The sequence below is a fragment of the Drosophila subpulchrella genome, chromosome 3L, assembly GCF_014743375.2.
Source record: "Drosophila subpulchrella strain 33 F10 #4 breed RU33 chromosome 3L, RU_Dsub_v1.1 Primary Assembly, whole genome shotgun sequence".
Classification (NCBI taxonomy): domain Eukaryota; kingdom Metazoa; phylum Arthropoda; class Insecta; order Diptera; family Drosophilidae; genus Drosophila; species Drosophila subpulchrella.
The window spans coordinates 19,764,714-19,792,549 of record NC_050612.1 but is presented as its reverse complement, the minus strand read 5'-3'; the positions used below and the strand labels follow the sequence as shown (position 1 = coordinate 19,792,549).

The following is a 27,836-nucleotide window of genomic DNA, read 5'->3' as shown; positions in this document are numbered from 1 at the left end:
ATTCTTTTATATTTAAATTTCACCCACTTCTTGAGTTATTATCCTTCATTTCAGCTTAAATACACCATATATACCTAGTGCCCTAATATTAAACTTTCCCCTTCTTCAGAGGTTAATCCTATCACAAGAACTACTTCATAACCGTCCGAGCACTCAGTCAAAACTACACTTATTTCATTTACAATCTGATGAATGGCCCTGCCAAGTCAGTGTCACCCAATTGGCAATTTCCGAGTCCTCAATTCGCGTGATCTCATAACAAGTTGTCAGGGCTAATTAGAGAGTTTCGCCAGCTGACGCCACCGAATGCCACCCCCTATAAGACCTATTCCCCAACCCCCCGGAAGTAGCATCAATGTAACGCCTAGTTAGGCAACAGATTGCGCTGAAATGTATGCAAAGGTTGGAAAATCAAACCACCACCACCGAAAAGGACAAAGGGATGCCCGGTAATTTAGACACGCTGCTAAATTAGCGAAAGGGTGACCCTGTTCTATAAAGATCGAGCCATATATATAGGGTATATATGGGGGATTAGCCGCGGGGAATGCAATTGGATAATGAAAATAAAATTAGTTTTGGTCACGTGCTTATTGAAATATGAAATGATTCTTTATGATTATTTATGAAACAAAGAAGGAATACATATAATGCCTCTATGGGCCGTTTCTAACTGATGGAACCAGGGGAAATAATCACAAAAACCGTAAGCCAATTCAATTAACTTGGCTGCCAGTGCATTTGAAGCCGATGAGTGAAGGCCTGCGGCCGGAGGCACTACATTTTTAATTAATCCGGAGTCCGGAGTCCAGAGAGTTCCTCTGCCTCCGCCGTGAGATCCTGCTACTTTTTAGCAAATCCATTGGATGCATTTCTGATGGACATTTGGCTTCTGTTTCTGACCAGGCCAACACGGCCAACAGCCAACAAGGTGCGTCAAACAATTTCTGCATTTGCCAGGCTTTGGCATTTTGGTTTTTGCTCACTCGTCACAGGTTTTTGATTGCACAATTTAATTTTCGTATTCCAACTTTTTTTATCTGCCTCCTCTATGTTTGCCTTGGGTTGAAATTATTATTATTTACATTTATGCAAAATATATGCGGCCTGCATTTTTTGTTATTATTTACCTCCAGTTGATTGACATTTGAGGTCTGTTGGGATGGGAACACCGAAGGGTTGAAGTTTCTGTAATTAGAGAATCATATTTTTTTGTTTGTTTAGTTTGCGGTAGGTTGGAAAATACTGAGAATTAAATCATAGGAGGGGGCTTACCCATCGTGAAAGTCAGGAGAAATGTATATTCTAAGGGACTGCAGAAAGGTATAAAGTTTAATAGTTATCAATTTTTTTATAATTTTTGATAACTTTTATCATCTTATAAGAAATCTTGATTTTTGTCTTTCGTCTCTCATTTTTGTGACTGAGCCTCTCTTCCCATCTCTACGCATAATATGGCATTTATGGCTGAATATCTGGTATGCTTCTATATGTACTGTCATACGCATGCCAACAGGTCAATCGCACAGTTCAATTAAGACTTGTTAAATATGCTTCAAAAAGCAGGAGCGCAGCAGGGGTAATAAATGTCTAAAAAGGGCGCGCAATATTATCTGTTTAAAACTTCAATATTTATTAATGAGAAATTAGCTTGAGAATTATTTTTATAAATGTTATATCGCTCCTATTTCAATTAAAATACCCTTAATCCGCTCCTGACTTTGCGAAAAGAAATCTGAAATTGAGTAAACTAAGGGCCATAGCCTCTCTCCACATTTCTCATGCCATTCAGTCGATTTCGAGGCTTTGTGCGTAGACAACCAGATAATATGACTTCTCAAAACAATAATTAAATTAAAATATACAATTAAAACAAGCCAGTAAAGAGGTTTTCTGGCTGTATTTAATGGTTATTGCCGTAAAATTAATCAAGCGCAGTGTCTGACTCTACAGAACATCGAAAAAAGCACAGAATTGACAAAAAACTATTGCATAATAATTAAGCAACATAATTAAATAGCAGGCAATGAGCCAGTTAATCATCGTAATTGCAGGCAAGGACCTGCCTGGGGTAAGTGAAATGCATATATATCGATCAAACTGAATGACAATTGATTGAGTACAGTACAGCGAAAAAAGTGCAATAAATATAACGAGCTTTGCCGCAATTTGTTGACCCTTAACCGACCGTAAGTGAACCGAGGTCAGAAGACCTGCCGACCTGAAGTTTTATGGCTCTACTGTTTGGTGTCTCGTTTATCGCACACTGCAATCACTTTACTGCCTGACGTCATATTAAACCAGTTTTAGTAAACGTAAATGTTTTATTTTAAGACCATTTGTAGTTAGTTTACAGTTGGATCAATTAAACTGTAAATGAAGAGGAGCTCTCCGCCGTGCGATCGTAGTAAAACCCCCCTGCATAAACTATTATTATTATTCCAATAGTCGGTGCAAGATTAGTAGCCCTGACAGTAATTGGTAATTGCAATGGAAATGTTGTTGAAAAGTAATGGGGAGGCACTTTAAAGGTGGGCAGTCGAGGGAAGCTTTGTTTTGCTTTGTAGATCAGGTAACGCCCTATTCTATAAAGAGGCGGGATATCGATGTAGAAAATTGATACCTTGCAGTAAAATAATACGGCCTGTAACTATTATCTAATTACAAGAAGTGTTATTGTTTTTTAATTAAAATAAACATTGAATGTATTAAATAAATTGTAGTTACTTTGTTTATCAATTTAAGAAATATTATAAATCTTCCTAAAAGTATGCAGACCTTTGTATTCGCTTTAACATAACCTCATTATGCCACTAACAGTAACATGTTAAGTTAGAAAATACTTTTTATGTTGTTCAGCGTTAAAAGTTGTATTTTCTTAAGCTTAAAAATAATAACTTAGTTTTCGAAATACTAACTTTAAGCCACCCATTAATATAGATATTTAAAAAAAATACTTAACTAACAGCAATTATTTTTCCCATTACCATTTCCTCTGCATTACAATTTCCAATTAAGCCGCAATTAATACCCAAGCCATATGAACTCAATTGAAAAATCCTCAAAGATGCAAAGCATTTTCCACAAATTAAAACATTAAGTCTGCGGGTAATTATTTCCATTTCAACGCCTCCAACAGCAAGGCGAAAAGTTTTCATTTTCTTGGCCATCATAAAGAGATTTGTCTGCTGGGGCTGACTTTCCATGGTTTTAGAGCCCGGATTGCGCAGAACCCTGCAGGGTTGTCCTTCAAGCGGTAATTGAAAGAGAAAAATATGAAAAAAGTTGGCCAATTGGTTAGATGGGTTAGCGCTACTCCTCGAGCTTCTAGGCCAGTCGTCTGTGAATTATGGCCCTTGGAAGGCAGCGTTTTGTAAGCCTGCTTAGCACCGGGGCAGTGAGTAATTGAATGAATGGATATGTAAAAATTTCTGCACTTCACGTCATCTTTTTGGCAATAAGTTTATAGCCATAACCAGTCAGCACTACGTATATCACATATTGTTTTAGCTAGGTCATACACAGATTTCATGGGTATGGCTCGTGCTGTCTGATTTCCGATTCGCCTGGCAATGAGATGCCGTTTGATCTTCTCAATCTTTCTGGCTGGGTTTTTGGGCTGGGGATTTATAGTAACCTCTCTAGGTTGGTTAGCGACACTTGAGACCTGTTTTCGTTTTCGTTCAGGTGAATCAACTTTCAATGTGAAGGATGGTCACACCCTCTTCAAAGGGGAAACACTATTAATATCATCAAAATATGTCTCAGGTTCAAAGTTTGTATTATTCCAGACGCACTTTGTTGATCATCGAGTGCGATATCCATATAAATCCAGGCCCTTACCCCTGTTTGACCAACAGTTATAGCCGAGTGTCTGACAAACAAATTAAAAAGTTTGCGCTATATTATTGGAAAGGGCCAATCCAATATTGGGGCTTGGCCAGTTCGAAGTGCGGGGAATTACATGTTAATATATTGTTCAAAGCGTAACGTTTGCCAGCTGGTTAACTATTTGGTGAGAATGGATTTTTGTTGTTTTAAGGAAGAAAATCGAAACGTAGAAAATTCTAACAAGCGTCAGAAAGATTTTCCCTTAACTACCTTCAATGAGAAATATCAGTTTAGTGTTAAGGGTAGAAGCCGGACCTTCAATATTAGCAAGTTATAAAAAAGGTAACGGCAAACAATGAAACCATCAAAACTATGGCTTTTAATGGATGTTAGTTCTGAAACTACTTAAATATCAATATTTGTACCTAAAAATTTCACACATTGGCGCACCTTTAATATTTCTAAGTACCTAAATAGTCATAAAGATACAATGTTTTTAGTTTTTCAAAAATTAATAAAAATAAACTTTATAAAATCAATAAATATCCTTGTAGTACGAGTACAATTTTAAGAAACATGTCCTTTAAAAAAAAATATTTTTAAGAGATTTTCGGAAAAATTATCTTTCTTATTATAAGTTTACAGAACATTTAAATTTGATAACATTTATTCGTTCAACATAAATTTCACACATTTAAAAGGAATATGCAGTTTGTTTTTAACACTCGGTCGTTTTATTTGTCCGAAACCACCTTTTTTGGGACTTTTGCGTTTTTGATCTCAGTACCAAGTACCGAACATGATCATGCAGTTAAGATCTTTGTCGCAGGCCACTTAAATCGAACGTGCCGTTAACTAATCACCCATTTAAACTCCGGACTCTGGCAAACTTGAACTTGCGATGAGTGGACATTAGTGGCCTCTGTAAAAATAAAAAAAGACTTAAGTCATTCAAAAGGTAAATTCCTCTTGCCATTCAACTGGAGCGTCTGCCGAGGCAGTTTGAATACTTTTAATGTCCCCCGTGGCCTTTTCCGCAAAATGCTGGCAATTATAATTATAAACAATATAAATTAAAATTTTGATTGTCCAAAAACGACCACAACTTGTCCCCATAACATGTGTCGTCGCGGTCTTAACTTATTGTTGTCAAATGTAAAGTAAACATTTTATTTGTGCTTTAGTTTCGAGTTTCACAACTGCAATTAAGTCGTTCTTGTCAACTGCAACCTTCAGGGCTGGCTGTAGTGTATATTAGATTAAGGTCTTCGGGCCAAGAAATAACTGCAGTGGCATCCTTGGCCGATAACTGGGTAACTGTGTCATTTGTAATCCGCGCGAATTTCAGTTTCAGTTATTTCCGACTACCGAGTTTACCGAGCACTCCAGTATTTTCGAGTGGTTTTAGGCTTTGACCCATTTGAACTGCGCGAAAACTTCCTTTGTGGCGGCAAATTGTTCCACAAAAGACCAGTTTCCGGTATCGGTCATGCTATTTAATGTGCTGAAATCTAAAGTAAGCAAAAGCGCATCATCTATCATCTCATCACTGAAGTCATAGCCAAACCAATGCAATATGTAGTTTTACTAGTATTCCATGCTAATTACCTTAGGGTATTTTACACTATTTATAGCCATAAGAAAGTTATGATCGATTTAGCTAGTTGACGTTCTTCATTCAATCAATTCCATTGATTTTATGAGCAAGTTCTTGGCCGTAAAAGCAACCTCTATCTACATACAGGTCTCTAATTAAAGAGTTCAGATCCCGTCAGGTGAGATCAACAAAAGGTATTACTATTGCTATTCTTACTACGTCAGTGCGTTATCGCTGATATGTATTTGTTAGATCGGTCTGAATACGACGGTAGTCGGAATTGGCTGTCTAGAGAGGGCAGTCGAGCCTCATATCTGTTTACTGGGCAGTTTGGCTAGACACATAAAAGCAATTGCGCTGGCTGGAAAATTTTCCACTTCAGTTTATGGCAAATGGGGAGTTTTTCACAACCATTGCCTTCAAGGTGGATAATTTGGGGTTTATTATTTGTAATTGATAAAGCATGGTTTTCAATGGGATTATTCACTAGAAATTAGCCTTGGCTTTAAAGCGAACGCACCGAAAGAAATTAATTAAAATTTTTAACTTAATAAAGTTAAGGTGCATAGCATTTTTAAACAAGTTCAAAATATTTTTTATTGAATTTTTATTTGAAATCAATGTAAAATTAAAATAAATAAATACAAGAATTTCCTTGTAATAATATTCAATTACTCAGAAGTATTTAGATTTATTAAAATTGTCATTGAAATATATTTTATGTAGGTCAATATACTTTGTTATAATATTTGTAATAAATATTTGCTTTATTTTATTTAATCTACAATCAAAAACACTGTAATTTCTTTAAAAATCAAATATTTAAAGACAACTTTTTTCGCCTGTGCACTTACAATCCTGAGTAAGAGGCACCTTTTTCCAAGCCGTCGCCTCGCATATCCCTCAGAAAAACCCCAAAAGTCGGAAATACTAAGGAAGCTATAAAACCGGCGTCAAGTTCACTTAGCTAGAACCACCAGCAGCGATAAAAGCGAGCAAATAATATGAAAACAGCCAACAAGAGAGGTAACCCAAAGTACAGGTGACTCAGCATAAATGCGAAAAAACCCCGACTCCAATCAGGCCAATTACCTGTTGAGGAAAGGAAAAATTCAACACAGGGGAGAAACTCACCTCGGGCATGAGCACGCGTTTTACGCCAATTGCCAAATTTCTGTAAAGCTCTGTTACCTTAAATCTAAACAGCGGCTAGGATTGCGGCACTCTGGTTAGTACGAGAGTATCTCACAGATACACAGATACAGGTACACGATCGGCTCTGTTTATAAGGCACTCGTACTTAGTCGGCGATCGCAGCCGAAGTCGTCTCAAGTCGGGGGGTTTTAAACAAAAACGTCTTGCCCAGACGACGGTCCATTCATGCGAGTTTTTCATTCCGACGCGTCAACTTAAAACGACACATGCTCTCGCCAGCGGGCGCGATCGTCAGTAAATGCGGCTAACTAAATCCACACAGTTCGACGAGTGTCTGTGCGAAGGATAATGCGACTATGAGTTCTTAAAAAACCAATTGCAAACCTAAAAAAAATTAAAAAAAAGAAACACCTTCTAATTGGCACAAAATCAATTAGCTTGCAGCAGTGAATATGCAAAAAGGTTACATCTGACCCAAATAAAAGCACCAATCGAGAATTCCCCGTAGTTCCCCCAGCAAAAGACAAACTTTGGATTAGCCGTGCAACTTCTGAGAATTTTCGAAACGTAAGTGCCAAACGGGGCGTATGAGTTATGCTTTGAGGGCGTATGTGCAACATTCTGTGTGGGAAAAATAATAAATATTAAGTGTGGTTTCATTAATTATGTTTACCGTGTCAAGTACGGAATTTTTATTAACGAGCTTCTGTTAAAGGTTTCGCGGTTTCACCGTAACGTTTTCATTAAGTCCCAAAGAATAAATGATCTGCAATTTATTTTGCTAAGTTAATTGCATACCCATGACTTCAAATTAAAAAGTGAATAAAAAGTGAAAAAATTTTAATTTATTGATTTAAATTAAATGTTATTTTTATTTTGCGTTCTATATATAATTTAAAATGTGTTTTTTAATAAGATCGTTCTTAGTATTAGTGTCATAACCTGTAAATATTGTTATCAAATTTATTTGTCGATTTATATTCAATGAAAGCATATTAAATGCTAATTAATTTATTCAAAAAATGTTAAATATATTTTTTTAGTCCAGAATGAACGACTATAAGATTTATTTCCATGTTTGTTAGAATTAGATTATTTATTCTTGGAATAATTAATTTTAATATTACTAAAGCAGCAATATAGTTTATCACGAACTGATTTAATTTATTTATTGTACAACAAAACGTACTTCAATTCAATTCAAAGTTAAAGTTTCTTAAACCTTTTTGAATTCATTGTGAAAATATTACAACAAAACATGGACAATTTAAGAAGCAGCTTAAACAAAATCGAAACCATAATTGAATACAATGCAATTGTTTTCACTTAATTGTTCTGTCAACAAATTATATTTCCTCAATAATCAATTACTGTGCTTTTTTATTCCATTTAATTATTACCTTATCAGTTTAATCTGCGGCATGCACTTATATAAATTCAAATAGGCAAGCCCCTGCACCTTTTTAATCGAAATACAGTTCAATGTGCGCATTTAATTGGATTATATACATTAACGGAGCTGTCAAAAATATCATTTTATTCGCCAGACGAGAGCAAATCAATTAAGCTGATTGCAAACATTTTGCTGGACAGTCGGCAGCCTTATCAATGAGATGTCAAAAAAGAAGAAATCTAGACTACTAAGAAGAGCCCTTGTCCAATGACTCTCGGGTTGTTTGCTTTAATTTATAAACAGTTTTGTTGGTGTCTTTTTTCTTCGCTTTTTGGCTCATTTTTGCAGACTGCAATTAAGTGTAAACATTTTGCAAGTTATGCAAAATAACGGCAATGTGGTTATGAGCGGTCATTTCTCGTGTGTTTGTCTCTTGGCCAAATGCATATTTTTGGAGTCTGTCGATCTGTTTTTCGGTTTATTTCAGTTGGTGGTGGATTTCGCAAATATGCAACCGCAGACACGTACCAAAAACCGAAATCCCCATATAATTCCCCACCCCTGATTAAGTTTGACCCAAAAAATATGGCGAGTTCAGGTCAATGTTAAGGTGAAATTGAAAACGAAGGAGAAACAAATGTAAGGTCAACTTCCCTTTCTATGGAATACAATTAGAGGCCTCCAACGTAGATCTTTATAGTTTATCTGCCAAATATCGCTATTGATTATTGACCAATTCCTCTCTTTTACGAGTTCCTATGCCATTTGCGCAGATCTTGCCAAATAGTGTTTTTTATGACCCCAGCAACAGCTGAATAGAAACTCTTGAAGGAAATAAAAGTAATAAAAATTGAGACATTTTTATGTGAAATGGTGTGAAATTTAGGGGTCAGCGAAAAAGGTTTACGTATAACTGAAAATGCTAACTAAACTGCCGAGTTTTGAAGGTCGCATGAGTGGGGTGATGACCCAAAAACCCAACATTTTGTGAATTTTTGGAAGATACAATTTTAGGCATAGCCTTTTTTAACGTATAACTTTTTTTCAAATAATAATAAAAAAATTAATTATTATTCTGATTGTTCAGCATCAACATCAAGAATTGAATTTCTTTTAATGGATTTCTGAAAGCATTAAAAAATACAATTCTTTTTAGGATTTATAGCTTCTGTGAAAACTATTATTTTAACAGCCAACTTATCTCAATAAATAATAATGGTTTCATGGAATACTAAAGATATATTGTAGGTTCTAGGAAATTTTAAGACCTTACGATTTTACAAACTAATGCAGAAACTCAGGCCTTTCAACGCCATACTCTTTTTAGCCCTATTTAATCACGCCACCTTTTCACTAAGCCCCAATCAGTTTCACTTTCAAGCGAACCGCAGACAGTAATTTAAGCGAAATTCACAACGCTGTCTACACCTTCTGCAGCACTTAGTTGGGACAGCCAGCTAGTCACTCATCCTATTCCCATGCCACCAGCCCACCAATCCATCCATTTGTCCGCCCACCAATTGGCCAGACTCAAAAGTGGACACAGAAGTTGTCTTAAATTAACCGCAAGCGCAAAAAAACCTTTAAGAGCAATAGACGTCACACAAAAGGCTGCTTTTGTTGCGTTAGTTTGCCGTTTTCCTAACCGTTAAATTGAAATATTGACACAAGTTTTTTTTCGTCTTGGATGTGAGTATCTTTTTTTCTACCACGGATTTTCTGATTCATTTGGCCGAGGCCCGGGGCAGGCACACTTGCTAATAACGCGAACATACAATATCTGGCAGATAGGTTTACATAATGAGCGGGCCATGCTCTTTAATAGCTGAATAGCTGATTGGCCCCCCTGATAAGCCCGAGAAATTGGCAAATTGCCATTTGGCGGCTTAAAGTGCGAGAAAGCCATCAATCGCTAATTTTTTGGCCGCAGGCGAGACAAGCGAATCGAGCTATAGCTTAATAGTGACTTAGGTCAGGATTGAAGTTGCCGGCCCACACACACTGGTGCACGACCTTGCCGGCTTTATTTCTTTATTCCCCTGACAACCAGATCGAACCCTTCTCAAATCCAGCGAAATTGATTCATGACTCGCATTAAAACGCCAGCTCGAAAAGGGCCTTTTTGATTTAATGGAAATTCTCGGGCGTAATTGGAGCATTTCGCGAATGGTTTCGTTTCGCCAAAAAAGCAAAAAAAAAAAAAAAAAACAATGTGGCCCATAAAATGTTCCCAAAAATAGACAGTGAGAGAGTGAGTGTACGTATAAATTACAACACTTGACGCAGCTGCTGCCGAGTATTGGAAAATGTTTGCCAATATTTTTGCTGTTGATGGAGCGGCCGGCAACGCTTCAGTGATTGGCCACGGTTTTAGCCAAGTCTGCGACTTCGTTGGGGATTGGGGACTGCAACTGCGTCCAGACTCCATGACGTTCATAGCAACAATCTTGTTAAAGCTTTTGCCGCTCTCGAGTTTGGGTGCACGCGTGTCAAATGCCGGGGCAACTAATCAAGTGATTTTCAAGATGAGAGCTCAATTAGGGCCACTCAATTGAAAAGGCAGTTATCGAGCTACTGAAAAATAGGTATAGAGGGGTTTTTTCTGGGTGATTTGTGAGGCTGGAAATGCAATAGAAAGATAAAGATGTTGTAAATATAAATTGAAACAATTTAAATTGGAAAGAAACACAGTCTCATGGTAGAGATTATTTGAATTACAAAATTGCTAAACAAAAAGCGCTATCTATAATTTATAAATTTTTTAATAATTTATTAATATTATTTATTTAAATTATTCAAAATTTGTAATTTATCTACCAAGCACCTTACTTTCTTTTGTACCAATCCGCAAGGTCAAGTTCGTTGCCTAAGTCTTTCGTTTCAGCTGCAGCTTTTTCATGTTCCCCACCAGACTTGCACCATTTTCTCAATTCCTAAAACAACAATTATTTAACATGAAGTTTAATGTTAATGCTGAATTACTTAATGCCATTTAAATTGTTTACATCGCTCCTGCCGTGGCTGTTGTTTTTGTACCATTTATAGAATGATTTGATGCGCTTGGCCTGGCTAGGTGAGCTATGAGTATGCCTACACATGTAAATATACCCATCGCTTTCGCTCTCGATGCGTTGTATCTTAATTGAGCTGAACAAAACGATGGCATAATATAATATGAGTACGAGGGAGTCGACTCCCCGCCAAGGAAAGTGTGGCGCTACCAAGCGGAAAACTCCCACACAGAAAGAAAATGCAGAATTAAAAAAAAAACATATTTCTTTAAGAAATATTATTAATAACTATTAAAAATTTTAAAACACTTTGTCAAACTCAAGCAAATATAACAATATCTGAAGTTGTTAATATTATATTTTTTCCATGAGCCTAGGACATTGAATGCATTCCTGATAAATTCCTTTACCTTATAAAAAACCAATCAACTTGTAAATACCTTTCAAAAAGTACCTTAAATTTAATTATAACAATTGAAGCTTTAAAAACACTTTTAAGTTTTTTTCCCCGTGCAACAGGCTGTTATGCTGCTGCTGAGGGCATGGCCAAATAAATGGCCTGCCCCATGTGTAAGCTGCAATTAGAGCTAAATGAGAGAGCACTTCCAGTTCGAATGGAGACTTCCGTGAAGATTTTTTATGTTTATCTCAATGTCAACAGCGGAAGAGATGAACGAACCTTTCGCATGCGAAATCGAATCGAACAGAAAGAGGCAACCCACAGTTTCAATAATTGCATACAATTTGCCAATCAACGCGTTCCCAACGATGCCAATTATGAAATGCCGGGCCCTTGTGTCCAAGTGCTTGCCCTTTTTGTGGGCGCACCCTCTTGGCCATGGCTTATGAAGCCATTCAAGTGCCCGTCGGTCAAAAGGAGGAAAAGGAAGCTGAGGCTGCAGCTGATGATTCCAAAAAATTGATATTTTATATATGTAATAAAAGCGCAGGAAAAAGAAAGAAAAAATACTAAGGACCATAAAATTATAAAGCGTTGGCTGCCAAAAAATTAAGCAGAAATTTATTAAAAATGCATAAAACAGGCCGAAATATCGCACTCCAGCCGAAAAAAAAACTGGATTTGAGTGCAGCTGAGGATGGTAAGCTGTGAATGCGGGAAAGAGAAAAGTGGCGCGTGACCTTCGCACTACTGAGCAAAAACTCCGCTGCAACCTGAAACTGAGGCTGTGTGAAATTATTAAATCGGCAGCGACTGCACTGCCAAGAAACCAAAACAAACAAGTGCAACCAGAGACATCGCAGACACAAGAGGCAGCCAGGCGGAGGGGCACACAGAAACAGCCACTCCAGCTGGTGGCTACTGTTTGGCAAGAGGCAACATCACATCGCCGAACGAGTCAAGGAAAGCAGCGAACTTGAGATACACTCGACAGCACTTAGGGGAAAATATGTGGTAATATGTGAGGGAGGCAAACAGAGCTGCAGATGTAGGACTAGAAAAATACTGGGAAAAAACCTTTAAAATTATTAAATACTCTCCTTAGAAATACATCTCTCAAATTAAAAAAAATATAGGTTTAAATCATATTCCTAGAGATAAAACTGAGAAGAATTGTATAAACTGTTAAATACTCTACTGTTTTTTGTGGGGATTTTTTACAATACAAAAATATGTATAGCCTATCAGTATTTTAAAATATATATAGTTATTAAGTCGCCTAAATATAGCAACAAAGGTGAAGGATCTTTTTTAAAAAAAACATTGAAGTCAATAGTAAATTATTAATAACTTTAAAAAGGATTATAACAACACTAATTAAAATATTCCTTAAAAAAAAGAAACATTTTGTCAACTGGTCATGCCAGAATCTGCGCGCCAAATGCCAATGTTTGCTTAATTACGTTACCCATTTAAAGTTCACAAAGCAGTGGCTAAAAGTGGGTTTTCCCAAATGGATATCCTCCCAGTGAGTTTATCACAATACCCCCAGCCAGGCGCCAAAGAAGGCGCAGCTCTTGACTCACACTTAGAAATGCACGCGAGCAACATCAACAGCAGCAACTTCTACAGCAGCAACATGGACAGCAGCAACATGAACGGCGGCAACATGTAGCAGGTGCAAGCGGGAAGGTAGATTTTCGGCAAATGCCAACGAACGCTTTAGACGGAGTGGCTGAGTGAGGTTTAGTGGCCTGCTGGCCAGGCAACCTACTTCTGCCACTGCTTTTGCTGCTTTGCGACTGCAGCCACAACTGCAATCGAAAGTGAGGCTGAGAGACTGAGACTATAGATACATAGATATATAGCCGTGGAATCGGGTTGGGTATCGTCGTCGTCAGCTGTTAGAAAGCTTCGCTGGACATGGTGCTCCAGTGGCATGTGGCAGTTGCAACACATGCAGCCAGTTGCCATATATACACCTCTGGTCTGGTCGGGGGATATATGGCTATTATAAAACCGTATTTAGGTCAATCAAATTTCGCATTTGGCATTTTGAAATTTCTTTACGCAAATGCTTGTGCTATTTTTTAATGATTTTCTAACCAAGCCAATCCAGTCCAGAGTCTTGGCGTCTCATTTTCGTATTACATAATGGTGCTTATGCCAAAGAAGCCAGGTGACCACGCCGTGGCCAATAAGCACAAAACTGTAAAGAAACGTGTTTTTCTCTCCTCGATTTTTACCACTTTATTTTCTGGGGGACTTCTTAATGGATTGGCTCGGGCTGTTGAGGCGTGAATTGTGGCCAAAGAGTGTGCAACAAGGGGTTAATGGCGATGGAGGAGTGTCGCCGTGCAAGATGATAAATAATAGCCACTTCCGACTGCCGAATGATAAATGCTGAACTTCGAATGAAGTCGTTATCCAGAACCAGAACCTGCCGCTTTTGTTTCCGCATCCTTTCCCTTTGGAAATACCCTTGGGAAGTTGGCAAATTAAATGCGGCCTTAATTATTTTATGCTCATTAAGCGTACAGCAACGTATTTGCCCTGGCAAAATGCCACAAATTAAGGCAGCGTCTCTTGGCCCAAAGCTGTTTACAATCCGGCTGCAATTAAAAGAGATACGCAAAAAAAGAAGCAAAACAAAGTACAAAATATAAATGTCATTAATTGGGTTTAAATATTTTTGTTTATTTTTTAAATTTTTCTGTTTTGTATCCAACTTTACACAACTTTGTTCGTAAACCAAAATCGCTCAATTGTGACAGCAGTTTAACTAACATTTCAGTTATGTCAGAAGTCAATTAAATATAATTTGGCCTCACTTGAGATGCGGCTTAAACGAAAATCTTGGTAAATGACCAAATGGGTTATGAGCTCACACTCGGAGCGACAAAAATATAGAGTTGAGAGTAGAGAGTCCACTCCAAGCATAAGTCCAGGAATGCAAAGTTCGTTGCCTCAGTCATTTGTTTTGGTTTCTGTACTTTGCATGGAAATTTTTTGTTTTTCGCCTTTGCGCTATAAAAATCCAAGTGTCACTGTCATGAAGCTTGATCATTGACTCGAGTTCAATCCAGCTCTAAGTTGTCCAGACTTTTCCCATAATTTCCATTTAACTATTTTAATTGTTGGAACTAATTAGCATTTTTGAAATGAAAAATGAAAAATAATAACAAGACACATAAAAACAATTATTGGAATAAATCCAGCATAAAGACATTTATCAAATGGATTTATAAAAAAAAATTTGGGAAATTATGAACTCAACATTTTATTTGAAATAAATATGATCTGATTTTAATTGATTTGATCACATGCATTGGCTTAAGTTTGATTCCGCTTTGCCTGATTAAGACACAGAGATGTTCACGTTTTTCCTGGATCCCTCCGTTAATTTCCATTTTATTTTCTGCATTTCAATTAGTAAGCTAATGAAACTGTGCCGGTGGCCGGTAGCCGGTGGTTGGTGGCCAATTAGCATATTGTCTATGGCTTAAGGTAACGACCTGCCAGCGGAGAGGGTTCCCCGGCACTCACGTACCGAGTGACAAATGTATTTACGCCATGGAGCATTTATCAGCCACCGGGCTAATAAAAACATGTATTATTAAACTGTTGAAACTGAATTTATGGCACGATTCATTGCGGTTTTGAGTAGGTCCGCTTGAAAACTGCAGTTAATCGCAGCCAAATCTTTTCGGGGGAGCAGTATGCCAAGGCTATGACTCTAGAAATTCTCCAGCATCTCCAGCATCTCCAACATTTGCGAAAATGACCCCAGGAAGTACTTGACCGAAACGGCAGCAGGCTAATTACATTTTTAATTGCTTTCCATAAATATGTTGTTGTCCCCTAGTCAACGTTGAACTAATCCACCTCAACCGCTTTTATTGCCACTATCCCCAATAGACTTGAATTATGGGCTTGGAAAAACATTACCTGCGATATGGACGGACCGCTAGAGATCACCTCCTTGACTGGGCCACCTGTGGGCGTGGTCGACGGCAGCAGCAGCAGCAGCAGCAACATCTACAGCAGCAACAGCAACAGCAATCGCAGCAGCAACATCCCCAGCAGCAACAACAAGCACAGCCATCACAGGGGCGGAGGTCACGCCCCCATGTGACACACAGGGGAACGCCACTCTCCATGCTGATATCAAATGGAGTTAGGATTAGCAATAGTAAGTACAGCCAACTTAATTATACCGCAAAATGTGCCAGTCATATCTAATAGACGGAATATAATGATGTATTAACTAGACGGATATGAAAGCTAAAGCTATTAGTAAATTAGTAAATCAATTTAAGCATATGGTTAAATATCTTTGGACTAATGGAAAATTTAGGAAATAACTTAGCATTTTTTGAGTTAACCAAATAAAATATTATATTTTCAAATTTAAAAAAATTTTCGGAACTAATATTGAAATTTAGATAATCAAACTAGTGATAATACATCTATGGCAAACTTTCCCATAAAAGGAAATGCCTTGACAGCTCTTCAAGTTCCTATCACCTTTGACAATCAACAAGAAAATTGAATTTAGGAAAAATGCGATTAAATGCTCAATTAGCCAACTAAAAGTCAATATCAACTGCCAAATTGGTCAGAGGCTTGTTAAGTTGGCTGAAAGCAATGCCCAATACCCCTACTAACAGTCGATTGACAGCTTAAAAAATACCGCAAAATGTTGTATTCCAAACTGGTCATCCAAGAACTGCAGCCGAAAAATTGTAAAACGAGTATTTTGATCGAAAGGAAAAACCAAGCGGCAAAAACAAAAAATAGCCGAAAAATACAAGAAAAAAATAGAAAACAATTTATAGTTGAAAACAGCAAAGCTAAGCAGCCAACTAAGCGCAGATGTAAATCAAGGAAACACACAGACACGAACTCGAATTCGAATCCAAACGGCGACTGTGGCGTTCTTTGCAATGGCCGACATTGCGTATACGCCGAGTGAGACCAGCCAAGTTAGTCGAAGGCAGCCAAGTGTGCAAACGGGCAGCAAAAGCTGGCAAATACTAATGCAACCAGTAGCCATGGCCAAGAACATTCGCCAGAGAGGGACGGACAGCTAACTGAACTTGGCTTAGACTGCGCCCAGGCTCCGTTTGTTTACGTTTCGCTTTTCTCTATTTTTTTCTGTGTTTTTTTTTTATTTTCTGGTTTCGGTTTCACTTCGTTTTCGAGGCATTTTCGACTGTTTCGATTGTCGCTTATATAGAATTATACTTTAAGCGCTTTGCACTTGACTATTGGCCCGGCTTTATTGCCATGTTGGCCAAGTGCCTTGCTATTGGACTTCTAGGGGATGCTGTTTGTGGCCAGGGGCAATTATGGGTACTTCTGTGGGACGTGACCGTTGCAGGAGGATTTATCTCAGATTTATGCTTGAGATTTGAGGCCAAAAGAGTCAAGTTTTAATTGCCACACACACTGCTTGTATTTTGAGTTGATCTTTCGGGCATTTAAGTAACTTCTTTCATTGAGGAAGCCACAGTTGATTTCTAACCACTGTGCTTGGGCAATTATATTGCAATGTTCGGGCCTGCACATAACAAACAGCAGCAGGCAAACAACAAGCAGCATTAAAAACACAAAATTCGCAATTGAAAACTCTGTGGCCAGCAACACTAGCCACTATTAACTGCCAAATACTCGGACTTGCGAAGACCCATACCAGCAAATAGCCACGAGCTCATTCAAAGCAAATATGAAAATGTTGCCAAATCAATAGACATGAGTTAAGGCGGGGAGATGGGGGTCGAAATGGCTACACAGAAAACAATTTAACACGGTATTATAATTAAAAGGGAAAAATATAAGCAACTGGAATTTTAAAGGATTCTATAAACTTTGAAAAAACGAAATTTGGAAGTTTGGCCATGGTATACATTTTAAAAGATACAGTTTAAAAGATAATAAGACTTTATAAAATCTTATAATATATTATAAATATATTTTCAATTTATTTTTTGCTTAGGAGTGTTTTATGTATAAATGGTTTTTTGTGGCTTCTACACCCAAAAATAATTAGTTGAAAGTTTGACAATGCCCATATCATCATCATTTTGGAACCGAAAGGAATATGAAACATAAAATATTTTCAAATATGTATAATTTTTTAGGAACTACTTACAAAAACATCTAATTTGGTAGACGTTTCTATAATTCCTATGTATTTATGTAAATGTAAATTAAATTATATATCTAATATATCTATAATTTCTTAAAGCCGGTCACATATTTTTTCACTGTGCAACTGAGGCTGCAAAACGGTGAATGAGTGCCGAAAAAGAGTGAACGAGTGGGTTCCGAGTGGATTCAGTAGATTCGATGAATTCAAGGGGCCAGTGATAGCGACAGTGAGTGGAGTGCGAAATCAAGTAGCCGCCGTGGATGCCGATGCCGAATCGAGAGAGTGAGCATGAATTAACACATGCAGGTTGCTTTTGACCAATTCTATGTCTAAAGTAGGGGCTCTAGAGGCGGGGTGCGGAGGTGTTTTGCCCATTTGTTTGCCCGGCTCAAACAGAAACAGGCGCGTTGGTTGTAGATGCAGTGGCTCAAGTGGCTCAGCTGAAGAAGAAGAGTTCCCGACAGCAGCGGACTCTTTGGCAACACAAAAACAACTCACGTCTGCCAGTGTGCTCTGCGATTATATAACCAGATGCTGGCATTAAAGCCTGGCCAAGATCGTGCCGCAGCTTTGGTTACTCTGCTGAGGAATTTTCAAGCTATTGACACAGAATTCAGCAAACCAGAAGCCAAAGTAAATATTAAGTTTTGGGAAACGCTTAAATATTTAACAAGAATATTAGATCTTTAAAATTTGTAAATATGATTTGATAAGCTCTAAAATATTTATTGTCTTATGAACTCTTAAGACACATGATATGATATTTAATAACAAATATATAAGCTCCAAAAAAATGTAAGAAGGAGACTTTATAAATAGATCAACAGAACTCACAGCACGAAGTACAATAAATTAGTGGTATCACAACTTCACATTACAAGCTATTAAAGGGAATTTACAAAAAAAATTCCAATCTTGCCGAGTAAATCTGAATAGGGTCATAATTTACATTCCTTTTCGAACTGGGCTGACTCAACCGAGTAAAGATCCCAGTTCACTTTCCATTATGGGTTTCTCCCCAGGATTTCCGCTACGAGCCTTCGCAATTTTTCCCTTTCATCTCGGGGCAAACTTTCCAGATCCAGTTCCTAACCTTCGGCCGGCGCTTCCCTTTATACACATACCCTTCTTTCGGGTCCTTATCCCGAGCGAGAATCAGTTGTAAACGCTTTAATTAAGGGCCGAAATGCGATAACTTAAATGCAAAACTGCCGCGAAGGCACGTCTCGGTGGCAAGAAACTGGTTTTGCTTTCGTGGGACATGCCCATAGCCAGTGCCCTTTGTTTCGGCTAATTGGGCTGAACCACTAAGGGATCGCAAATAAGGTATATGTAGTATTCCAGATAAGAAGATTTGCGGAGAAGACACCGTCACGTGAGGCAAATTGTAAGGCGTACAAGGAAGTGATCTGGGACCGCCAGGAACTGCCATTATTATTTGCTTAAACAAAAGTGTTTACATGGCTATAAAGACTTTTTGGGGGAGGGGCAGCCGGATCAGGTCTTGGATTATTATTATTACAGCGGCACGTTCTTGGGCGAAATCTCGGCTCGATTGTCTCGGACAACTGCAACTGCTGAGCTCTATTGTTAATGGATATAGCATACGGTATACAGTACAGTATTGTCTGCCGGGCACTAGAAACTGTCTATTGAAATGGTATATGACCAGCACGCTTTGTTGCCTTTTAGACGCCGCTTTTTTTTTTTGTTGGCCAAGAGCTGCGAAGCAGCTGCAGCTTTACGGCCGGTAATTGTGAGCGTTAATTTTAACAGGCAATTGGGAAACTTACGTTTATTCTTTTTCGTTTTAGTTTGTGGGGCCAAGCTTCAACAGAAACAGCAAACCAAAAACAAAATACAAAAAAACCAGGTTGGATAGACCTCCCAGCCAACAAATGTTTCACTTAAACCCTCGGAGCTAATATTACTGACCATTTAAATTGTTTCATTTAAACATTTTCAAAGTCCATGGCAATTGCAGCGCTCTAGAGTTTTTCTCGCTTCTCGGTGATTGGGTCTTAACTCTTTTTTTTGTCAATCTCTGTGCGTGGTTTTTGGATAGCTGTCGAGTCTAGAAGCTCGAAAATATGAATATCGCGTGCTCCGCTGTAATTTTCAAAAGAAACGAGCATATGACACCAGCGTCCAAATGCAACAGAAGCAGGGGCTTACAGAAGGGGATGGGTTCTTTAATTTTAAATAAAATTTTTAAAATTTATCATACAAAAATATTTTTTTTGAAAATGTATTTGACTTGGCTATTGGCTTTTGGAATGATCAACATTTTAGATTATTGATATTCATGGAGTTATAAATCTACTAATATAAATACGATAACTGACATATCTTTTGAAGAAAACCCAGCTGATATTAGCATATATGCATCATTAAAAAAATATTTTAATACATTTATTTAATACATTTTATTATGCGTGGTATTTTTTCTAAAAATTTGTATCCATTTTGTCAAATTTTCTTTTCTATAACTATTGTACCCTTTACACCGCTTCTGCATTTATTGCAACTAAAATCTTTACCACCCGTATAAACAGGTAAACGAAAAACGAAAAACATAGCACAAAACAGCAATATCAAAGTAAGTAAGTAAGTATTTTACTCTGGGATCAGCATAATTGTCAACAGTCGTCAGCCATCGGTTGCTGACGTATCAATTGTGTGCCAAATGTTTAGTGACCATATCGCTACGGCTATATGGCTATATGTACTACATCTCCCCATCTCGCTCTGAAACCCGATTTGCAATCGCCGTTCGATTGCAGTAACATTATAGCCTAGGAAAACTGAACAACCGAATAAAGCCTTCCGTTGAGGCGCTGACTTCCCTTGACCTTGGGCTCCCAAAAATGTTATGTGCCTCGTTTTATGACACTTGTTGTCGCTTTTTCGACTTTTTTCTTCGTTTTTTTTTCTCTCTCCTTTTTTTTTGCGTAACTTTCTCTGGGACAGAGTTTATGGTCGCCGGTCTCTTCAGGGTCAGTGGAACACGATGAAGAAGCCGCCTGAACTTTGCCAGGCAAAAAATGATACAATGCACATACTCATATAGTCCGGCTTTATTTTGACAGCAGTTATCGCGCCCAGTTTCAATATGGGTTTAATGAATTCCAAGCTGATTTATGGCACTCACTGTGTATTTTTATTTTACCCTTTCAGTGGGTTTTTTAGCTTCAGTTAGGTATTAAATAATATCCACAGATTTGTATTTGAATTGTCAAATTCATAGATATATAAAAATATAGCGGATGTATACACATATCTATAGAATAAATTCAAGTGTCAAACTTTCATCTTAAAACTTAAACTAATTTTGTGCAACCTTTAGATAATACTAATTACAAAATACTACTTGATAAATGTCACATAAAATCAGTTCAATATCTTTAAATTTTTTTAAACTCTGGAACCTATAGATAATAGCAAATTTTTCATCTGATATAGGAACATTCACTATAGAGCATTTCAAGATTCGTTTTTCCCAGTTCATTTCCTTCCCTGTTTTCTTCCCACTTTACTTTTTTGTCGACCTTATCGCTGACGTCGCAGCTTTTGACTTAGTGACCTGCAAAAATCCAAGCAGCGCCATAATGCATTTTATAAGATAATAAATAATAAATAAAATTGAAATTTATGTTGTTTCAAAACGCTTCACCTTGCACTTTTTCGGGGCGGCATTTTGGCGAAACTTGATAGCGAAAACAGTTTTTCTTGATCGAAGCGGCGTGGCGATCAGTTCGTTGACTGATCGCCACTAGTGCACCGAAAAACCCGTGAAAAATTATTCAGAACCCGTTGGCATTGTACGCCCATCATCATCATCATCATCGTCATCGCAATCATAATCATCAGCGGATTGGGATTCGTCAACCGAAATGCTGCTGGCCACGCCCACCGCCTCAAAATGCCAGCAAGGTGATGTGGATGATGATTTTGATTTTGATGTTGCGGACGTCCAATGTCCAGATTTCCAGAGGCTAAGTGCATGGGCCAATTAACATTGCATCGCTCGCGATTAAGTTTCAATTAGTGATAACAGTGGGTCGTAAATTTTGGCAGCTGTCATATGGATGAGTATATATGTCCATTCGGCGATAAGTCGGCCAAGATCGCGATTGAATGCCCACGAGATGGCAAACCGAAGTGTTGACCATTGTAATTGTGTGTGACATCCGTAAAGTTGCACCGTGAAATTCGCAAATAATTTTATTTTATTTACCTTACGAAATTGCACTAAAAAACTGGCATTAAAAAGGAACATGAAAAGCTGCCTTTCAAGGGGTAATTTTCGAAATAATTCAGGCAACAAATTGGTGTTGTATAATTTAAACATTTTGCTTTGCTTTCTAAGATTATCCCACAAGCGTTAAGTATTGATAATATCTTACTCATAATCAAAAGTTTTTTTAAATAAACAATCTATTTTAATAATAATTTGTGTACCATTTCTTCATTTTCCAGATAGACTAGCTGTGATAATTATTGGAGTAATTACTTTAACCTTAGGCATTATTTTATCATCCATGCCCTGGCTGGATTATTTTATACTAAAGGTGGGTTTTTTTTTCTTCAATGAGAGTAGAGCGCATATTATAACATATTTTTCCCACAGAACTTAAGGCTGTGGAATGATACATTGAGCTATCATTATTGGCAAAGGCCTGGCGTCATCCGACTGACCAAGCTATACATCTACAATGTGACCAACCCAGATGGTTTCCTCCGGGGTGAAAAGCCCCATTTGCAGGAAGTTGGTCCCTTTGTCTACAGGTAAGCTAAAGAGTTGAAGTATTTTTAATTTTTTGGCCATAAATCTGGGCAATTGAAAAATTCGTTACGCCTTTTCTCACACCTCGGGTTGTGGAAAACCTTTGTGCATAAACGTGTGCATAGATAAATTTGCACGGTGGCTTTGGCACAGCACTCCAATTGGTCATGGTTTGCTGGGAAGTTGGTGGCTTAATACCTGTAATTAGAACCGCAAGTGGCTTCAAAATATTAGCTACGGAAACGGCCATTGGTTAACTTATTGAACTTCTAGAACGGATAATTACTGGCTTAGGAAGTTATATCTGATTTATTTTCAGTGAAGTAGGAATTCTTAGGTAACTGGAAGATAATTGCAGTTCAGCAAATGTTTTAGACTATGAAAAAGTACTACTTTGTCATTTAGCATTGTTTAGTTTAAAGTTTAACAGTAGCCACATAGCTTTACTTAAATATATTTAACTACATCTCCTAATATTTTCTCATTAATCACTTATCACAATCAGATTACACGAAGCAAACAATTAAATTATCTCTTTGGATTTTAACACCCAATCAAACTGGCCAACAGCCGTGAGCCGCCGTGCAATTAGTTGGCCAATTAAACCGTGAGCTCACAGCTCTTGAAGGCGAGTTTCCGTCGATCGAGATTACAACATCTAGAGCTCGTGCAAATGTAATGCAATGCTTAATAATAGGCTTTTATATTTAGACTATGGTGAACCCGTTTAAATGAAGGATAACCTGAGAGGGTTCGGTTTAAAGTAATCAATCATTAAGCTAGAGATTACTTACGAGTGTACGAGGAATCTCGGATAGTGATGAGATGTTAAAAATGTAACCATAATGACAAATCGAGGCCCAAAGTGCCCGTCATCCGCTGTTACTTTTTATGTTGGCTTCAACTTGTTTTGTTTTTTTTTTCTGTTTTCTCTGGCTCGAAACTGAACTTGACATTCAATTGCTTTTGTGTTGGACGCCCCTGACTTTGGACCACGAAACCGAGTCCGCAGCACGTGCCGATTAATGATAAGATATTATTTCCCTCTTTCTCCGCTTTTTACAGGGAAGACATGCAGAAGGTGAATGTCAAGTTCCACGAGAATAACTATACCGTGTCATATCAGCATAAGAAGATATTGCAATTTGTTCCCGAACTGAGTATTGATAAGGACACGCCCATCACCACACCCAATATCCCGCTGCTGGTAAGGATTTTATGTAATAATTTAATTGTTACATCAGTTATGCGAAAAAAAAACCTTTTTAAAGTACATTCAAATATTTACTTATAATTTAAAAATCTTACTTATCGTTGTGTCGTTATTGTTATTCTCAATTTTACCATGGTCGTTTATTTATCACATATTGGTGAATTTTAAATATATTGAATTCGAATCTTTTCCGAATATTTCGATTTTTAAGTCATGTCATTTTCGCTGCAATATGATGTCGCCTAAGAATTGCTATTTTTCTTATAAGTCTAAAATTTTTCTAGGTTTATTTTAATAACAAGAATGTATACATACCCCAGTAAAACTAAGTATTCTATATACCTCCCTTTCCCATAGACCCTCACCAGCCTCAGTCCGAAGCTGGGATATCTCCTGTCAAAAACCATATCCGTGGTGGTAACGGCTGCTCAATTCAAACCCTTTATCAATGTCACTGCCGAGCAGCTGGCCTTTGGCTACGACGATGCCCTGGTGAGTTTGGCCCACAGGTTCTATCCGAAGCACATGAGGCCCATGGAGAGGATGGGTCTGCTCCTGGGTCGCAATGGCACCCTCACGGAAGTGTCCTCCGTGAAGACGGGCATGGATAGCATGGACCAGTTTGGCTACATAGACCAGCTGAATGGAATGGATCATCTGCCGCACTGGAGTGAGCCACCATGCACTAGTATAGCCGGATCAGAGGGATCCTTCTTTCCGCCGCGGGAACTTACCAAATCGGAGATGGTTCACATCTATGACAAGGATCTCTGTCGCATTATACCACTTAAGTATGTGGAGAGCCTGGAAAAGGATGGCATAGCGGCGGATCTGTTCAGGCTGCCCAATAATTCCTACGGAGATTCCGCCCACAATCCTGAGAACAAGTGCTACGACTCAAGCGATTATGAGCCCATACAGGGTCTCCAGAATATCAGTCCTTGTCAATATGGCGCCCCCGTTTACATATCCAATCCGCATTTCTTTGAATCCCACCCAGATCTTCTCAATTCTGTGGAGGGCCTAAGGCCAGAACGTGAGAAGCATGAAACGTACTTCAAAATACAACCGGTGAGTTTAGGGATTACTTTTTTTTAATACATAAAAATGTTCTGTGCTTTTAGTTTTTGTAACATTAATTAGGATTTGACTTAAAGAATATAAAGAGTTGGTTCTCAAAATTGTATTATTTTCATTTTAAAAGATAATCTAAGATTCTTTTAGTTGTTTTATTTTCCTACGTATGTTGTTTACATGTCACATTCTGATGTCAAGAGCTTAATTATCTTGTGTTTTTCCGCACCGTAATTCTAATTTGTTTTCTACTCTCTCTAGAAACTTGGAGTACCACTGGAGGGTAAAGTGCGGATTCAGCTGAATCTAAAGGTGACGCGTGCCAAGGACGTCTATCCAGTGCGTGATTTTCGAGACTTTGTCTTTCCGGTCATGTGGCTGGAAGAGGTGAGCTATCAAGATCCAGAACACACCCAGAAAATCTTCTAATAGCCGTACATTTTAGGGCATCTCTGAGCTAACACCCGCCATCAAGCGGTGGATTTATTTGGGCACTGTTATAGCCCCCAGTGCCGTGCCCATAGGATCCTACCTGATGATCATGGGCGGAGCCTTTGCCATTATCTTCAGCTTTGTGCGAGCCTATCAGAACGTGGTTTTCGCCCGGGATCCCACGCTGGAGATCCTCGAGATGGGCAGGAGGTCCTTGAGAAGGGGCAGCGACTTCATAGCCCATCAGCAACACAGGTTACTCGTCCACCATCGGGATAGCTACTCCCTGCTGAGACATGGACCCATGGCCACCTGTTTGGGCGAGGGAAATCGGGAGGAGGACTCGCAACCCATTATCGATGGCAGCCTCAGTGCGGGAATCAGTCAGGAGTCATAGTTGCAGATATAGATATAGAACCCTAGATCCTTAAGGTGTGAATCTGTGTGAATTTATGTGTGAGTGTGCCTGAGAATATTTAATTTTAGTTTCGTTCTGGCCAAATTTGTGGCATATACCTGACGTTCTTGCCACTGCATAAGCATTATCATTACTCAGTTTCCACATCGAATGCAATCAATCATTATCAATCATCTTGCTGCTACCAACGCCAAAACGGGTTCGCTAGTAACTTGAATCTTGTAGATAGACGTATGAATTTGTACACATTTTTGTCACAGGAATGCTACAAATAATTCACTAGTCAATGATTACAATGTGAAGAATGCAAGCACTCATTTCTAGTTTCGTTAGCCGTAACTCTTAGTAAGTCGTAGGCATAAACTATATTTTATGTAATTGTTAAATAATGTTTAGGCTGAGGATGTACGAAATTTTGTAATATAAATGTGAACTTTGAGAATTTTACGGAAGGTATTAACTTTTTTACTGACTCTAGTGGGGGTTAGGATTATTGTATGATTTTTAGAATATTTTTTCACTTCTTATGAATTTTAAAGTTAAACTTTCCCGTTCACTTGAGTTCTCACAGTTCCTTAAAATATCTTTAGACCCCATAAATCCAAGCTGTAAGCATAAATCTGCTTGTTAACAGCAGATTCTCCATCTCCGAGCTTTGGCAGTTCCGAGAACAATTCCTGACTCTTATAAATCAAAGTAAATAAAAAACTCAGGACTCTGGAAAAATGCACTAGAAAATAAACAAGGGAACTGGCTTTTCGTTCCCTTGAAGTTTTTGTTGATTGACGCACTTTTGACGTTTCCACAATTCCACACACAGTCAAGCATTTTCCGCATTTTCCCCTAGAAAAAAATACCCACACGCACACGGGTCGTATGAGCAATAAATTATACACAAGTTCTAGAGGAAAATGGGGCGGAGGGGGTGGCTAGTTTAGACCACTTGGCTGGGCTTTTGTTTCGGAAATAAAAAACAGGCACAAGAAATATGATGTTTTGCAATGTTTGCACTGAAGTCCCGAGGAAAACGGAAAAAAGAAAAAGCGGAAAACGAATCAAAAGAATGAAATTTCATGGCAGGCAGGAGGCAAGCGGCACAAGTCGTAAGAAAAGCGTTTTCATTTCATTTGGCAAAAATGTTTATACAAAACCAATTTTACAATTTTCGATTCAATTTCTGCTGCTGACATTTCACTTAAACGAAAACCTTAAAGGCGCAATTCATTTCGCCCCGCTTTTGTGCATGGAAAGGGGGTTTTTGTGTTTCCCAGATTTTTGCCCTGGGAGAATTGTAACGAAATGCTGTGGCAAAGGCGTGGCCAGATATATGGCACAATACCCAATATCCACGAATAGGCCATGAAAAAGTTGTTATGCTCCTCTAATTTGCCTCAGCCACTTGGAAATCCATAAAATGGCGAGTGATAAACTAATATTCGCCGGCAACATATGCTGCCAAAAGCGCCATAAATGTAAGCCACACATATCCACCCCTATAAAGATTCCCCGCCCCAAATCCTTCAATATTCCCAATGAAATGGCCGCCAAACCTCAAGGACAACAAAAGTTAAAAATTCGTTTATGGCGCGCCATAAAATCGAATAAAAACAATTGGCACATCAAAATCCACAGCGAAATACCCGAGATCTTCATTGCCTTTTGGTTCCTGGGGTGGGTTTCCTTTTGGGGTTGGCTGGCTGGAAAATGCGTGAGTACAATTGGAAAAATTCTGGCCATATGTTGCAGGCGGCAAAAAGATGGCAAAAGAAATGGCTCAAGTAAATAAAAACAATCAAAGTTGGGCAGCTAAGAGCAAGTCGAAGTTTTGGATGCTCTGGAAAAAAGCCTAAAGGCAGACTATGAAAATTGCTGTCACCTTTTGAACACTTTATTCTGGGTTGATTTTTAATCTCTAGAGGTTTTTAAAGATTTCTAAATTTTAAAAATATAAATACAAAATATAAGGAAATTACATTCAAACTCTGCTTTATTTCAATAAATATTTTTAAAAACTTAGGAAACTGTCGCTATAGATATAAAAATTGAAATTTAAGACTAAACATATTTAGTGTTTCTTAAAAATTGGGATATAGTCAAAGATAATTTTTTATAGAACGGATACAACTTCAAAATATATTTAACCCCCTTAAAGAGTATCCCAAGAAGTCAAGTCAAATCCCATCTCGGGGTGGTTTCCCTGTCGAATCTGGAGCGATTTGCTCGGCGTCAGCTGGTTGGCCACTTAGGCCCGTGATGGAATTGCTTATGAATTATACAAGAATATTAAAACGTGCCCGAAGGAGAGCCACTTGCACTTGCCAGGGATCTTTTTGGCCGGGATATTTCAATTGCCGCCCACCGATTCGAAGGGG

The 27,836-nt window shown here is 38.2% G+C and overlaps 1 protein-coding gene across 2 annotated transcripts; it reads left to right on the top strand.

Annotated features, from left to right (window-relative positions):
* The first annotated feature begins 6,806 nt into the window (after positions 1–6,806).
* Positions 6,807–25,911, top strand: LOC119554551 (lysosome membrane protein 2). Of its 2 annotated transcripts, XM_037865516.1 has the most exons (8): positions 6,807–7,150; positions 15,306–15,579; positions 22,021–22,112; positions 22,172–22,329; positions 23,393–23,534; positions 23,898–24,611; positions 24,876–25,001; positions 25,060–25,911. In XM_037865516.1, exons 2-8 carry the CDS (start codon positions 15,315–15,317, stop codon positions 25,441–25,443), a joined length of 1,881 nt encoding a protein of 626 aa, XP_037721444.1. In that variant the 5' UTR covers positions 6,807–7,150; positions 15,306–15,314; the 3' UTR covers positions 25,444–25,911. The 2 variants fall into 2 exon arrangements, with proteins under 2 accessions (XP_037721444.1, XP_037721445.1); XM_037865517.1 differs by lacking the exons at positions 6,807–7,150; positions 15,306–15,579 and adding an exon at positions 21,363–21,840.
* The last annotated feature ends 1,925 nt before the right edge of the window (positions 25,912–27,836 follow it).

What these genes read in the sequence shown, in the direction of transcription:
- LOC119554551 (XM_037865516.1), top strand. Translation starts at nt 15,315, where the DNA reads ATGGGCTTGGAAAAACATTACCTGCGATATGGACGGACCGCTAGAGAT. An exon ending in CGTACTTCAAAATACAACCG is followed by an intron (nt 24,612 to 24,875) that starts GTGAGTTTAGGG and finishes TACTCTCTCTAG; the next exon opens with AAACTTGGAGTACCACTGGA. An exon ending in CGGTCATGTGGCTGGAAGAG is followed by an intron (nt 25,002 to 25,059) that starts GTGAGCTATCAA and finishes CGTACATTTTAG; the next exon opens with GGCATCTCTGAGCTAACACC.